A 15,792-nucleotide genomic window follows, 5' to 3' on the forward strand; every position below is an offset into this window, starting at 1 on the left:
AGCTTCTGCAAACCCAAAAATAACCCAATTAGGACTACGCATGCTGTTTTGGCAGGGGAGAAGCAGAAAACCAAGGAAGGGGGTGGAATGAAGTATCCAGGGAAATAGCACAAGTGGCAAGAAACCAAGCTGAGATAGATCAGTTGGTAGAGCATGAGACTCTTAGTCTCACTGAGTCGTGGGTTCCAGCCGCATGTTGGGCAAAAGATCCCTGCGTGGCAGGGGGTTGGACTACATGTTCCTCGTGGTCCCTTCCAACTCTACAGTTCTATGATTCTAAGCCTGAAGAGGAGCAGTACACACTGCGACACTTTGCTGCATGTGGTTTCTAACTAGGAAACCGCTGCCTTCACTTAACAAAGGCAGGGGGCTTCCAAAAGCAGCTTCTGCAAACACAAACTTGCTCTTCATCTCACTCTGACTTTCCAACAACGCTAGCTGCAGTCAAATTTCAGGTCTATATTTAGGCTGGAATCGGTTTAACTAACCCAGTGGATTGTTTCCTTAGGTTCCTGCCTTTGTCCGCAGTTCCTGGAGCGTTAGCTGGTCCACCTGCAGCCAACCTCGCCTCCTCGGGTGCTCTACCGTTTGCCAGCAGCAGCAGCTACAGAACCCAAACACGTGAACTTATACGGGGAACAGAGCAGGGCAGGCCCTCAGCTGTGTAGGTCAGCGGTGGGGCAGAACAGGGAAGTGGGTTACCCTGAACTTTGAGCAGGGAGAGGTGCTGGGTATATTGGGGGACACAGGGGAGACAGGAATGGAGGAGGGTTGCAAATAAACTATTGCAGATCCTCCAAGTGTCCCTATTTTCCAGGGAAGCCCCTGATTTAGATAAGCCATCCTGGTTTCTGATTTGATCCCGGAATGTCCCGCTTTTCCTTAGGACATCCCTATTTTCATTGGAGAAATGTTGGAGGGTATGGAGTTATCTAACCCCTGAGCCGTCTGAAGGCAATCCTGTATAGTGAAGGGGTTTTTTTTTAACGTTTAATGTTTTATTATGTTCTTATATATACTGGAAGGTGCCCAGAGTGGCTGGGGCAACCCAATAAGATGTGTAACCCTGTAAAATTATCATTATGGAATGGGACGTCGTCATTTGCATTGGAGAACTGTTGGAGGGTATGCTATTGGGGCATACAAAGACACCTGGGTCAGCTACATTCAACCTGAAGATACAGGTGGGCACCCAGCTACAACCTACACATGCCTTCCATGGGAAGCAACTCAGGAAAAACAGATGGGATGACATATGAGGCATTTTCTGGAACCTTTTCCTACACAAATTTCCCTATTGGGGGAATTTCCTCTGAGATTTTCTTCTCTTCTACAGTTTCCATCATGAAATCTTCTGGTGCTCTAGGGAGACTGATTCAATTTAATATGCTTATTTTACTTTGATTTAGTAAACAAAGCTGGAAACTTCAAAAACAGACATGCTTGCCCAGTACTTTCCTTTTTGCAATTGACATCCATCCATTCATTGTTACTAACAAACTTATGGAACAGGAAAATTTTCAAGGGGAAAAACTTTCCCATATAGCATCACTGTGCAAAACTCTTGGCAGTATACAGTGGTACCTCTGGTTACGTACTTAATTCGTTCTGGAGGTCCGTTCTTAACCTGAAATCGTTCTTAACCTGAAACACCACTTTAGCTAATGGGGCCTCCCGCTGCCGCCGCGCCGCCAGAGCACGATTTCTGTTCTCATCCTGAAGCAAAGTTCTTAACCCGAGGTACTATTTCTGGGTTAGTGGAGTCTGTAACCTGAAGCATCTGTAACCTGAAGCGTCTAGAGATACTGTGTGCAGCCCCTACAGAAGGAAAATGAGGTTCCTTGTTTCAGACAGTTTACCTCGAATTTACGAAAGACAACGTAAAGCAGGGGTCGGCAACCTGCGGCCCATGGGCCAGATTTGGCCCACGAAGACCATTTTACCGGCCCACGAGCCGCCTGCAAACTGAGCCGCCCGCTCGGCAAGTCTTTCGCGCGCTGCACTTAACCAGTGCAGCACGGTATGGGGACTCACTGAGTGGTGCCGGAAACGGCATCTGCGCACACGCAGATACCAGAAACTGCATCCGCGCATGTCCAGATGCCGAAAATTGCTTCTGCACAGGGGCTATTTTCAGTATCTGGGCATGCACAGAAGAAATTTCTGGCGCCGCGGACATGAGCAGATGCGATTTCCGGCATCGCACTGCACATGTCCGGCCCACGGACGAGCTCCGTGGAAGTCATCCGACCCATGGCAGGTAAACCTTGCCGACCCCTGACGTAAAGGATGTAGGGGTCTTGGTAGACCACCAGCTTAACATGAGTCAACAGTGTGATGCAGCAGCAAAAAAAGGTAACGCGATTCTAGGCTGTGTCAACAGAAACACGGCATCCTGATCAAGGGAAACAATAGTACCACTCCATCCTGCCTTGGTCAGACCATACTGGATTACTGTGTCCAGTTCTGAGCACCACAGTTTAAGAAGGATTTTAAAAAGCTGTAAGGCGCACAGCGGATGGTGACAAATATGATCAAGGGTCTGGAAACCAAGCCTTATGAGGAACATTTGAGGGAGTCAGATATGTTTAGCCTGGAGAAGAGAAGACTGAGAGGTGGTAAGATAGCCCTCTTCAAATGTCCAAAAGGATGTCGCTAGAAGATGGAGCAAGCTTGTTTCCTGCTGCTCCAGACCTAAACTAACGGGTTCAAATTACAAAAAATAAATAAATGGTATTCCAACTAAACATTTAGAAGACCTTTCTGACAGGAAGAGCTGTTTGGCAGTGGAATGGACTATCTCAGAAGGTGGTGGGCCTCTACTTCACTGGAGGTTTTCAAACAGAGGTTGGATGTCAGAGATGATTTAGCTGCGATTCCTGCATCGCAGGGGGCTGGACTAGATGACACCTGGGGTCCCAACCCTCCAATTCTATGATTTGAACAAAGGTGGAGGGGAGAGCTAGCCCACCAAATCCCTGCGGGCCCCACTTCTTCCCACACGCGCATTGAATTTCCAGTTTGCAATGCAGCCTAAAATGGGGCTTCTGTTTGCACTGGAAGAGAAGTGCAACGCCGGTGTTAAAAGAAACCTCTGCAGTCACCCGGGGTGAGTTCTTTCCTCCAGCAGCTGTGCTATTTAACATGTCTGGGAAGTCGGAATCGCCATCGCTGAACACTTGGCAGGAACAATAAAGCAGGCAAGCACATATTTCAACAGGTTCAAAGTAACCTCAGATGTCGGCAGCAGATGCTCTTTTTGCAAAACACGCCCGTCCCGGCGTATCCCCCAGGACTTTTTGAACTGGTTGGAGCGTTTCCTCCCCTTCCTGATAATAAGCCGGGGTGCTGGAGAAATTAGCCAGGGAAAGAAAAAGAACAAGGGTAATTACCCGCCCACCGCCAGCCTAGGAGGCCTTCGTTATTAATTGTAGCCTCCTCCAGCCTAGATCCCCCACTGGGGAGAATCCATGCTGGCCTGAGGGGTCAATGCTGCATAATGACACCACTTCACCTGCCTCTATGAAAGTGAGCGGCCAGGAGGAAAAATGCTCAGCGTGACTCTCATTTCTACAGGGCTCAAAACTCATAGAGAGGAGGCGCCAACCCCTTAGGTGGCTTTTAAAGGGTAGCAGCTGACAAGTGGAATCAGTCCTCCGCCTTGATTCCACAGCTGCCACGAGGATTGCCAAATGCGTCTCATCTCGGTTTTGGAGGGGTGGCGGGGAACTCCCTTAGGGAAGGATCCTGAGACCCATAGCTCAAGCCAGGCAACGATGGGCAGACGCCGTGTTGATATAAAGCCTTGCTCACGCCCAAGGAACCGCTGAACTCAGCAAATGCCCATCCTATGGCTCTGTAGCCGCAAACCACGGTTTACTGTGCCTAAGGCGGCCACAGACACTTTGCTCATCCCCACTCACAAAGCACAACCCTTGGCTGAGCATCACATCCGAATCAGGGAGCGTGATTTGTAATTTTGGCTAACCGAGGAGTGAGGAACCTCAGGCTTGGGGGCATGGGTGCCCCCTCCCCCAAAAATCAAGTAAATAAATAAAAAATACCTAACTGAAAGTAGAAATTGTAGAAAGATTTTGACAGGTTTTTCTGAGCACTTGGGGTCAAAGTAATTTGAGACAACTGTTGCTGAGACATTTCATTCCGAATATGCTAGGCAGAGCCAGACCCAGGATGATGACAGGTGGGTGTCCTTGCCCCCCAACATAAATCCTGGCTACACCCATGCTTGAGGGGCAATTGTGGCCCTCCAGGCCGCTTTATGTGGCCTCTTGAACTCCCTCACTGGCCCTCGGACAATACCTCTTGCTTGCCTGGAAGAGATAGGTGCATGTGTCTAGAAACTACCCTACTGTACCAAGGAAAAATTTGCATTTGTTGCTCCACCCACTTTTGCCTCTGGCTCCGCCCACCATTAGCATGTGGCCCTCAGAAGGTGGCAAACCAATTGCGCTAACCACAACCCCCAGTCTGGACATAAAATATGGCTTGCCCTGATGCAGTGCATAATTTGATTCTGTTTTCTTTTTTATCAGCACGATTAGGGACAAAGGGTTATGAAGGTCCCTGAAGCACCATCCCCAAGAGCACCGAAATCCCAGCCAAACCCCATCTCTCATTTCCATAGCAGTGAGCAGAGGAGCAATGACTACTGGGCGGAGCGCTGAAAGAAGCAACGCCCTGATGCATCTGCAGCAGCACAACAACTGGACACCTTCATCTGCCCCAGCTACCACAAAACATGTCTCTCCTGTATCTGTCTCTACAGATGCTGCAACCGTCCCACAGCTTGACCTCACCCCCCAAAGGCGCTCTCCTTCATTGTCTCCAGAGACAAGACTATGTAAACACATCACGATCCCGGAATCAGCTGTGGGCAAAAGATCATGCACAACAGTGCAGTTTAGCTGTTTTCTGGGAGGAGAGGGGATCAAAGATCATAGAATCATAGAATTGTAGAGCTGGAAGGGGCCCCAAGGGTCATTTAAGTCCAACCCCCTGAAATCTCAGCTAAAAGCATCCCTGACAGATGGCCATCTAAACTCTGCTTAAAAACCTCCAAGGAAGGAGAGTCCACAACCTCCTGTTGACCACTCTTACCATCAGAAAGTTATTCCTGATGTTTAGTTGGAATCTCCCTTCTTGTAACTCAAATTCATTGGTTCGAGTCCATCCCTCCAGAGCAGGAGAAAACAAGCTTGTTCCACCTTCCATGTGGCAGCCCCTTGAGATATTTAGATGACCATCATATCTGCTCTCGGTTTCCAGGCTAAATATACTCAGCTCCTTCTACTGTTCCTCATAAGGCTTTGTTTCCATTCATCCACCCGTAATCCCTGCCCTCCAACAATTCGTTAGCACTGTCAACAATAATTCAGCAACACACAAGCAGGCCTGGCATGTAATGGGTCTTGTTGCAGGTAGGAACTATGGAGTCAGGAGGCAGAGTTAGTCCCTGCGCATTTATGGGCAAACGTTGTAACTATAAATACAGAGGGGGTCCAGATTGTGATAGTTCTTTTCCCACGTTGTGCAATGACATTTAGTCTAATCCACTGAGCCGCTAAAGCAAACACAGAAACCTTGTATGTTACTACTCCCCGCCCCCGCCCCCCGCAATCATCAGCAAGTTAACTAATTTCCTCCCCACTGTTTAAATAAGAAACTCCCTGAAGGATCCCTATGAGAAATCCATCCCTAGGACAATTATACAGGGTGTGATGCAGTACATAATGAACAATAAACAGAACAGCGACTTGTGGGTTCCACTTGTACATGACAATCTTGCACAGCAGTTTCAGAAAACCCAAAAGCACAGAGCACGTGGTATGCATTCAGTTCTATGGGAGGAGGTAACTGGACGTACTCAGGGACAAATCTTTGGATGGATACTAAAGCTGATCTTTGCTTCTGGTGCTACTGAGAATCAAGCCTGCCCTTATCCTCATAGCTCCATCCTTGGTCACACTAGAACAAGGATAGTTAGTATGGTGGCCCTTCAGACACATTTTGCACCTGGCTATTGGCCACGTGACCAAGTGAAGATGCCTGGATGGGGCCTGACGTCTCCACCATCTGGAGGTGCATGCCTGGGGATCCTTGGATCTTGACTTTTTTCCACACACTGATACCTCACCCTGTAGAACTCTACCAGGTATAGTTTATCTGCACAATCCAGGAACCAAAAAGCTTTTTTTCTGTGCAGTCTGAGCAGTGAACAATGTTATGGTGAACTGCTGTTGCTTGTCTTCACTCACCACACCCCCACTGCCCTGTTCACAGTTGTGAAGAATATCCCTACGTTATGAAGGGTCCAATTAAGAAAAATTAAGAAAAATATGTGGACTGTCCCTGGATCAAGTGACTTTTCTTCTTTAAGTCCTCCAAGTTCCTAGCTCAGGGTTGTCATCTGAACTAGCCAGATGTTTAACTGATAACCAATCCTACTGGCCAGTCCATCATTTGAAAAATAAGACTTTAGAGCCATCTTGCCCAAAAATGACAACTAAACATTCTGTTTTGGCGACTGAAACCTTGGTTTTCAGGAGCCATTTTTTGCCTAGATGTTTATATCTGAGTTTCTAACACGGCTCACGCCGTCCTTGACAATTGGTCATGCTGGCTGGAGCTGATGGGAGACACCTTGGATCCTCTTAAGACTGCAAGGGGAGTTTGGGGAATAGATAGATGACAAGGGACTCGGTTAATCTCGTTTTTAATTATCTGTTTGTGAAAGGACAGGGGGGAATGAGGTTAAACAAGTCACAGGTTTCTCAAGGAATCGTTGTGTTTGCTGGTCCTTGAGAAACCCATTTTACAAACTGATCTTTGGCCAGCAAACAAGTCATTTGATTTCCGTACCATTTGGAACTCGAATTCGGAGCCATTATCAGCAGCTCTGACTCTAGGAAGACAATTTCCTTCTTTCATCAGTAGTGATAATCAGCAGCAGAAACTCACCCTTCTTTCATCTCCAAAGCACCCACCCACCATCAGGACCAGGTGGGGAGACCTTTCGGCACTTGTGATGAAAGATCCCTTAATTATCGTGGCAAAGGACACAAGTCTTTTGAGTATATAGACGAAGTTCAAAGCAGTAGGTTTCCTGTGTTTATTCTGCCTACCGGAAAGCCAGAACAAGCCACAAAGGACCATCCTTGACTCTCTTTTTTCTTTTGCTTACTATTTTTCACAACTAGACAGAAAAATAAACTAAGGCTGCAACAATCCCATAAACACTTACCTGAGAATATTCCCCACTGAACATGGAGGCACCGATTTCTGAGTTCAGAGGACTGAACTGTGAGACCGGAATCTTAAGACACTCTTAAAAGAGAGTAAACCCCCACTGAATTCAATAGGACTTACTTCTGAGTAAATATACTGAACTGAGGGTTGGCTTACATAGCTGCATCAGAAATGTTGTTGGGTTTTTTTTAGTGCCCTGCACCTGTGTAACACTGGTCCACAGAACGGATGTTCAGATTTAATACATACAAATACCACACCATACATTTAAAGAACGTTAAATCATGTTACTTACTCCAAAGAATTACAAAGTACCGGAATACAGAAGAACAAGTCCTGCTAAAGCAGAACCAGCATGGCTTCTGCAAAGATAAGTCCCGCCTCACTAAGCTTTTATGGTTCTCTAATAAGAGGTGATCCAGTCAAAAGGGTATACTTAAGACTTTAAAAAAACTTTGATAAAGGGGCTCCAAAATAAGATTAGCAATCATGTATACGAGCAGAGGTCCTCTAATGGATCAGCAACAAGATAGGAAACAGAGAACAGGAATAAAAGGAAAGTTCTCCCAATGGAGGAATGTAGAAAGTGGAGTCCCCCAAGTACAGCTATTGAGACGTGCTTTTTAAGTTGTACACTATCTAGAGTTAGTGAGAACTAAAGCAGCCAAGTTTCCCGATGATATCAAGTTGTTCAGGGTCATTAAAACAAAAAAGGGATTGTGAAGGGCTCCAAAAGGATCTCTCCGAACTGGACAAACGGGCAGTAAAATGGCGAATATAATTCAATGTAAGCAGGTTATGCAATTGGGGCAATCTTAAATTTACATATCATATCATGGGATCTGAACTGTTGCTCACTGACCAGGAGCAAGACATTCGGGTGGCAGGGACGCAGATCCCAACCTAGTGAGTGACAGCTGTGAAAAGTGGCACCCAGTATAGGGGGCAGAGAGGGCTTCAGCTACCCCAATATTTTTGGGCAGGGGGCAAAGCTCCACCCAATATTGAGGGGGCCACCACCCCCCGCCACCACCAGGCACCCTCTGTGCACCCCAACCTGGCAGCTCAGGGGCCAGGCAGCGGCTGGGACAAGCAGGGGTGATCTTTGCTTCACTCGTCCCAGCCGCAGCCCAACAGCCGGGCAGGCGCTGGGAAGAGCCAGTGTGGAGATCACCCTCCGTGCATCACACCAGGCGGCATCACATGACACGTCATGTGACCTCGGCACCCCTGGCTGTGAAACAGGTGACTGTCACGCTAGGGAGCATTAGGAAAGGGATCGGAAATAAAACAGTCAATGCCAATATTTGGTGCAGCCACTCTTAGGATACTGTGTATGGTTCTGGTCAGCTCACCTCAGAAAGGATATTTCTAAAGGTGGAAAAGGGCAGCCAGAATGATCAAGGGGCAATTCCCCTATGAAGGAAGTCTACAACTTTGGGGGAGGGGGGGCTTCTTTGTTTGAAAAAAGTAAAGTGGGGCATGAAAGAATTCTATAAAATCAGGCCTTCCTCACCCCTAATCCTAGAACCTGGAGCTGTCCAATCTAAGTTGACTATTGGAAGATTCAGGAAAGACAAAGTTAAGTACTTGGTTAAACTATGGAACTCACTTCCACAGGAGGCGGTGAGGGTCACCAATTGGAATGGCTTTTAAAAGGAATTAGACAAATTCACAGAGCACAAGTCTAGCCGAACAAGCAAGTGGAATGCAATCTTGCCTTTGGAACAACCTTGTTAAATTTCCGGTGCTCTTGAGGCAGCTATTGCATTACTGAGACCCAGAAGAAAAGGAGGTAGGCATTCATTTCCCTATCATCAAGTACTTATCAGAGGGTGTTCCTCTGAGACGGGCAGAAATGAGACCACACAGACAGGCCAGAGGAGAGGGAGAGAGGGGAGGTCGCCTCACCTGAGCACCGAACCAAGAGTCACTAACTTTCTGGAGTTTGTACTATTCATTTCATTCCCCTGACAAAGACCTGTTTATAGCTGAAACTCCCATTACCTGCAAGGAAAGAACCGGGGAATCTGTGTGTTCTCTGGAAGGCCCATTATACCCTATGCGCGAACAATAGGAAATTAACCTCCTATTCACTGACCGGACAACACAAAAGTCTAACAGTCCTGACTTTGACATTTCTTGTTTCACATGAAAGGAACAGAAGGCCCCATCAAGTCAACATAAGAAGGGCTCTCCCCCCAGTCCCTGAGATCAATAGGCTTTGCATCAAACTCTGAAACAGCGAACATCCGATCCCCGAAGTCTGACACTGGATTACAAGCCCCCCCCCCCACTTAAAGACACTTATATTTAGATTCCATGGGAATTTTACATGATCATACAGGAAATCTTTGAATGAAAATGAAGGTCAGTGCAGGGGTTGGCTTCCTCTGCCGGGGCGTCTATCTCTCCTTCCTCATTCTTTCAAATATCCAAATAAGCATTGTTTAGAAAACAATATACTTCCACTGTTATTTATTAATTATTACTGTTACTACTACAAAAAAAAACCCAGCACCTCAAATGCATTTGTATGGGCGTCTTGAAAATAAAATGCTAGGCTCTTCCCATCCTTTTGGGGGGGGGGGGGTTCCAACCATCACTGAAACTTCATGATAAAGATCTGGCATAAACTAGTTACTGACCCTTGACTGTGCATAAATCAGCAATCATGGGGATTAATTTTTTAAAAAAATTAAAAATAGATTTATATACAAGATCTGAGGGGCAGTTCACAAGATAAAATTAGAATGAACAACTAGTTACAGTGGTACCTCTGGATGCAAACGGAATGCGTTCTGGAGCCCCGTTTGCATCATGAGCAGTCCGCAACCCGCAGCGCCGCTTCTGCGCATGCGCGGGTCGCCATTCGGCGTTTCTGCGCATGACATCATTTGCCGCGCATGCGCATGCGCGAACTGCTGAACCCGGAAGTAACACGTTCCAGTATTTCTGGGTTCGGCGCATTCGTAACCCGTGCCGTTTGCACCCCGCAGCGAACGCAACACGAGGTACGAGTGTAGAATCGTAAAGAAATGGCCGGCTTTTAACTTTAACTACAGTGGTACCCCGGGTTGCGTACGTAATTGGTTCTGGGCTACAGTTTGTAACCCGGAAAATACACAACCCAAACAAGCGCGCCAAAAACCCGGAAGTAGCAGTTTGCGCATGCGCGAACACATCTGCGCATGCGCGAACTGCGCAGAATGCTTCTGCGCATCCCGCGCACTCCGGTTTGCGCTTCCGGGTTACCGGAGTTCCTAACCCGAAAAGTATGTAACCCAAGGTACGACTGTACTTAAATTTTTCAACTTCAAAAGTTTAACAATTTTTTAAAAAAAGTTTTAAAAAGTTTTTAAAAAATGAAATCTGGCTTTCCAAGAGTCTTCCCTGACACAGCCACTCTGGGACTTTATCTTGAAGTCACTCACATCTCTATCCTAGTTGCCGCTTGAAAAAAAATCTTCATTTTAAAAATATTTGAATCTCCTATTTCCTATAGAGCCCACAGTGGCAGACGAGAGTTAGCCCCCAGGTCGCCTCCCACCCCAGGAGCTGACAAGACTCCAACCTCCTTAATTCATCACGCTTGTTGCATTGCATGCCTTCATACTACACCCTGGGCTCAAAGGACAACCTTTAATAGCATGCTACTACAATATACCTTAAGTGCAGGTGAAGACAACAAACCTTATCATGGGATGCATACGGAACTTCTGTACTGTCCTGCCAAGTGCTGAAAAAGAATATTTAAAACAGTTCGGCAGGCTCCTTCAGGCACTCAGCTGAACACATGAAGACCTACCGCAAGGGTGGGGACGATTTCACAGGGTAAGGGCCGCATTTGTTTCTGAGCAGCCTACCGGGGGCCACATGCCAGGGGTGAGCAGGGCCACAGGCAAAAGCAGGGCAATACAAGTGAACTTTACTGTTGTACGAAAGGCTAGTTTCTACACTCAGGGCTCGTCCACACTGGCGCTTGTCCCATGCCAAGTGGTTTTGCCTTTCCCACGAAAATCCTGCTCTTTAGCCCTAAATCGGAACAAACAGCAATCTGCAGAAAACCTGATTGCCGTTTGATGCAATTAAGCACTAAACCATGGGTTTTCCCAGGAATATGAAGCTGGGCTGGTGAGGGGTGTGTCCTGGGGAGAGGGGGTGTGGGTGGGGAAAGGAGGTGTAGCCTAGGGAGGGGGGTGAGGCTTGGGGAAGGGGCTGGGGCTGGGGAGGGGTGTGGCCTAGGGAAAGGGGGTGTGGCCTAGGGAAATGGTATGCAGCTGATGGGGTGTGTGGCTGGCCTGGGGAGGGGTGTGGCCTGGCAGGGCTGGGGCAGAACAGGGTTTTTGCTGGCTTTTCCAATGGTGTTTCAAATATATGTGAATTCACTGACACGCACAGTTCCTTGGAATGTAACCCCCACGAAAATTGGGGATGTTGCCTGTACTGTATACAAATTCTTATTATTATCATTATCATTATTATTACACAAACACTAAACCTGGGAAAAACACTGTGCCTAAGGCAAAACCTGCCCACAGCCCAGACCTCACAGACAGGTGTCTATAACCTGTGGGCCTCCAGATATTCTTGGACTGCAGTTATTATGATCCCTGACTACTGATCACGCTGGCTGGATGAATGGGAACTGATGTTCAACAGCATCCCATGGTGGGGGGCACAGGTTCCCCAGCACTACAATAAGGGTTTCAGTGCATACTGATCTGTACACAGCATTCAACACAGAAATATGGAGCCTGCTCTAAACATGTAGCCATCCTTCTAACAAGACGCATGCTCAGGGCCATTTTCCCAGGGAAGAGAAATAACCACCCCACATAAGAGGTAACAGTCCCAACATGCAGGAATGTTTCCCTGCTACTGTGCCACATTAGTGCAAGTACCACTATACAAAGATGAGACATGTGCAGAATTGCATGCATGGAGAAGTACCCCTGAATTTTGTTCAGGGTTGCACATAGGTTCCCCGCTGTGTGCAGCAGCTATGGCTATTTGTCCCATGCTCTGGGAGTCGGGCAGCTCCTCTCTCTGCAAATATGCACAGATCCGCTGGTGCTTTTAAAGAGAAGTATTCATAGACATACAGAGGACCAAAAGTACAAAAGGGCCCCCTATGCCAACATTCAGAGATATGGAGGAGTAAAGCAAAGCATTATATGCAGGTATCATGCGGTGTAACACACATCACGGCACTAAGGCAACGTTTGGAGATTATCTGAGTGTTCTGAGCAGCTCTCTCAGGGTTGCACAAATCTATCCTCTGGGGTTAACAGGTCTGAGTATAACACAGGGTTGAACAAAGAACTCTTGCCAAGACAGCTAAGCACAAAGCCGTGTGCAGCAGCACAGTTTATGACGTACAAGACACCAAGTAGTTCCCAGCAATCTAGACAGCACCTCACCAGCTGGGGAAAGAAAATGCTGGGCACTTTGTGCAAATCATACACCAGAATTCAACACTTTGGTGCAAGGAGAAGCTGCGCAATGCAGAGCACGGTTCACAGAGCACATCTGGGCGCTATGCCGTGTGGGTGGATAAACCGCACTGCACAGTGTGTAACGGTGTACACAGAATTCTCAGAAACGTGGGCAGTTAAGGGTTTTTCTCTTCTCTTCTCTTCAGCTGGTAAAATATGGCACATGGTGGAAGAAAGTGAAACTTTTTTCAAGGGCTACACGTACAATGAGCTGCAGCTATGAATCCCAGGTATCCTGCAGAAACCATGTAACAGAAGCAAGACAGAGAGAAACCAAGGTGTGCAAGGAATGTACACAGCTACCAAGGCTACAGACGGCAACATTTCACTGGCACGGGGAAGGGGGTGGGAGTTTCAGGTTGCTGAGGAATACAATGCTTGCTGCAAGCGCAACGAACGTTAAGTGCATCCAAGCCAGCGTTGGGAGATCTAGCCGAGAAAGTATACCACCCAGTGTGCAGCAACAGGCATAGATATACCAAGCAAGGGATATACACGGATATTATAGTAGGGCCTATTCGAGCAACGTGCGCGCCTGTAGTTGGGCAACTGATAAAGAGGGGACTACGCAAAAAAAGCTGGAGAGGCCTTTGCAAACTTGGGATTTAGGAGCACCAGCCAATCCAGCGTCCCGGTTCCGGGCCAACCCCGCTCCCCAACCCCATCCCAGGCGGGCGCAGACCTACCGGCGGGGTCAAGGAATTGCAGCCTGAGGCCAGTTTCACCGCTTGCCTCTTGAGCTCGGCCAGCTTGGCTTGGCAGCTTCGGCACCATCCTCCTTTGGCCGCTCTCTCGAAGTGGCCCAGCTCGCTCCCCGAGGCGGCTCCGGCGCCTTCCGGAGCGGGGCGGCTGCCGCAACGGTCTTCAGGGGCGACGGGCTGCAGGAGCCTCTTCCGCGGCGGGAGCTCCAAGGAGAGGGGCGCCGGTTCGCGCAGGGGGTTCCCCTCCGCCACCTGTGGGAGAAAGCAAATCGGGAGACGCGATCAGGAGGCTGCCCTGGGCGGGCGCTGCGTAAAAGGGCTCCGGGAGCGGGTCCCCCTTTCCTCTTTCTATCTCTCTTTGCAAAACGCGCATTGCAAAATTCCTCTCCGGGAACGAAAAAAGGGCAAACAAGTTCCAGCCGTGCAAGGCCGGCGAGATCTCTCCGAGGGAGCATCGAGCTAGGTCCCAGTTGCTGCAAACGACGACCCCATCGGGAAAGGAGAGATCACACTCAAAATTGCACTTACCGCCAGCACTGGCATGTTAGAGCCCGGTCCAGGGAGCGCGCAGCTTTCTCCCGGGCTCTGCAGACAAGCGGATCCCCAGTTACAAGGAGAACGCCGGCGGGCTAGAGACGCCGCCCGACCCCGGGCTCTCCTTCTGCGTGCCCATCGCGAACCAAAATTAAAAGAAGTCGTCCCGGGACAGAGGGTTCCTGTTGCAGAAACGGAGCCTCGCTTCTCCTCCGCCCTCTTTTGCTACTGGCTCTCTCTCAACACACACACACACTTTTTTGTGCAAGCGAAATAAAGTCGTGCACTGATTAAAAAAAAACTCTGCTGCAAAACTCTCTCGGCTCCGACTCCTGTTGCTCGCTACGTGATGTTTCCTCCCATAGTGGCAAAAGCAGCGGGGAAAGTTTAGGGTTGCAAAGTTAAAGCAGCAGCCCGGGAGCGAGCTCAGAAGGGGAGGAGACGGCATCAAAGGGGAGGGAGAGGAGGAGGGAGGGACTTAACCCCCCTTCATCCCCCACCCCACCCCCCAAGCTTCCCAAGAAACGGGATACTGAGTTCATGGACAAGCGGAGCACGTGGAAACCGAGAGGGGGGTGGGTGGGAGAGAGAGATGGCTCAGGTTAGCAAGTTTCCGAGTTAAACCTCCTTCGGCACTTTCCTGCCTTCGAGACGAGTCACTCTGGATTTTATGGGGTGGGTCGCTTTTAAGAAGGCCCACGTTTAATGGTTTGGCTGCATATTTTGTGGCTTTTACACCGGATTTACAGTATTGGGGGCTTCCCTTGGAGTAAGCGGCGTTTTAAAATCAAGGAAGGGGCAGAAGGGTGCACACGAATGTATTTGCACACACCCTATGGACTCCAGCAGAGTTTTAATATTTCAAAAAGTACTTTTATTTATAAGTGCATAAGGGAACGATTGGATGTATACACACATATATAGGTAGATAAGTAAAGGTGCATGCTGCTATGAATATAACTACTTTTTATATATATAAAAAATGCAATTGCTGCCTCCCACATTGTTTTTGATGTGTTTGCAGAAACCAAAGTGACCTCTCTGGGGTGCAAACCTGGACAGTGTGTATGGAGGTCCTGGGCCGCTGAGGCACTTAAAATTGAACATTGGTCTCACACATATACATATCCCATTGTCCTATATGTGATTTGTTTGCCTTGTATTGTGTGGGAAGCATGAGTCAGTCATGGCCACAAACACGACTGCCCTACCAAAGTTTGCATTTGCCCAGTAGAACCACCTTGCGGCCCACCAGTCCCGGATCATGGCCTCCTGGGTGGCTGCAAAGAGCTCGTGCCCACTTCTGAAGCCCCAAAGCAAGATTTGTTCTGTCATTTGCATTCAGCTTAGTGCAGGGGGCAGGGCCGTCTTAAGCATATCCGGCGCCGTGGTGCAAAGCTCCCTCCTGCGCCCGCCCCACATTTCCCAGAGTTTTTTAGGGAGGACGGTGCTGCCGTCAAGGCTAGAGGAGGCGGGCAGTGGCTGGAGGGCAGCTCCTCAGGCGGGGAAGAGGCGGAGGCTGGACACAGTGCCTCCCGGCTCAGCTGGCCGCTTTGTGCTGTGGTGGCAACGGCAGACAGAGGCTCCAGATGCGGTGCTGCTTCAGCGCAGCATGGCGGGCGAAGGTGGCGAGGCTCCGCATCCAGCCTCTGCCTCTTCCCTGGCACCCTCCAGAACTTGGCGCCCTGGCGCCCCGCACCACTAGCCTCTATGGGTAAGATGCCCCTGGCAGGGGGTAGGGGACCTCTCTCAGTTCAGGGGCCATATTCCCTTCTGGGGACCAGAGGCAAAAC

General features: G+C 48.8%; 1 protein-coding gene across 2 annotated transcripts in view; it reads right to left on the bottom strand.

The window, feature by feature from the left end:
* The window catches only part of KIF26A (kinesin family member 26A), a 154,875-nt gene extending 140,626 nt beyond the window's left edge, over nt 1-14,249 (bottom strand). For both annotated transcript variants that reach the window (XM_033138687.1, XM_033138678.1), the window contains exons 1-2: nt 13,994-14,249; nt 13,451-13,717 (exon numbers count right to left, since the gene is read on the bottom strand). In XM_033138687.1, the coding sequence (XP_032994578.1) occupies nt 13,451-13,717; nt 13,994-14,008 (282 nt within the window). In that variant the 5' untranslated portion in view covers nt 14,009-14,249. The remainder of the gene's footprint in view (nt 1-13,450; nt 13,718-13,993) is intronic.
* Nucleotides 14,250-15,792: the final 1,543 nt, after the last annotated feature.

Source organism: Lacerta agilis, chromosome 1 (assembly GCF_009819535.1).
Source record: "Lacerta agilis isolate rLacAgi1 chromosome 1, rLacAgi1.pri, whole genome shotgun sequence".
Lineage (NCBI taxonomy): Eukaryota > Metazoa > Chordata > Lepidosauria > Squamata > Lacertidae > Lacerta > Lacerta agilis.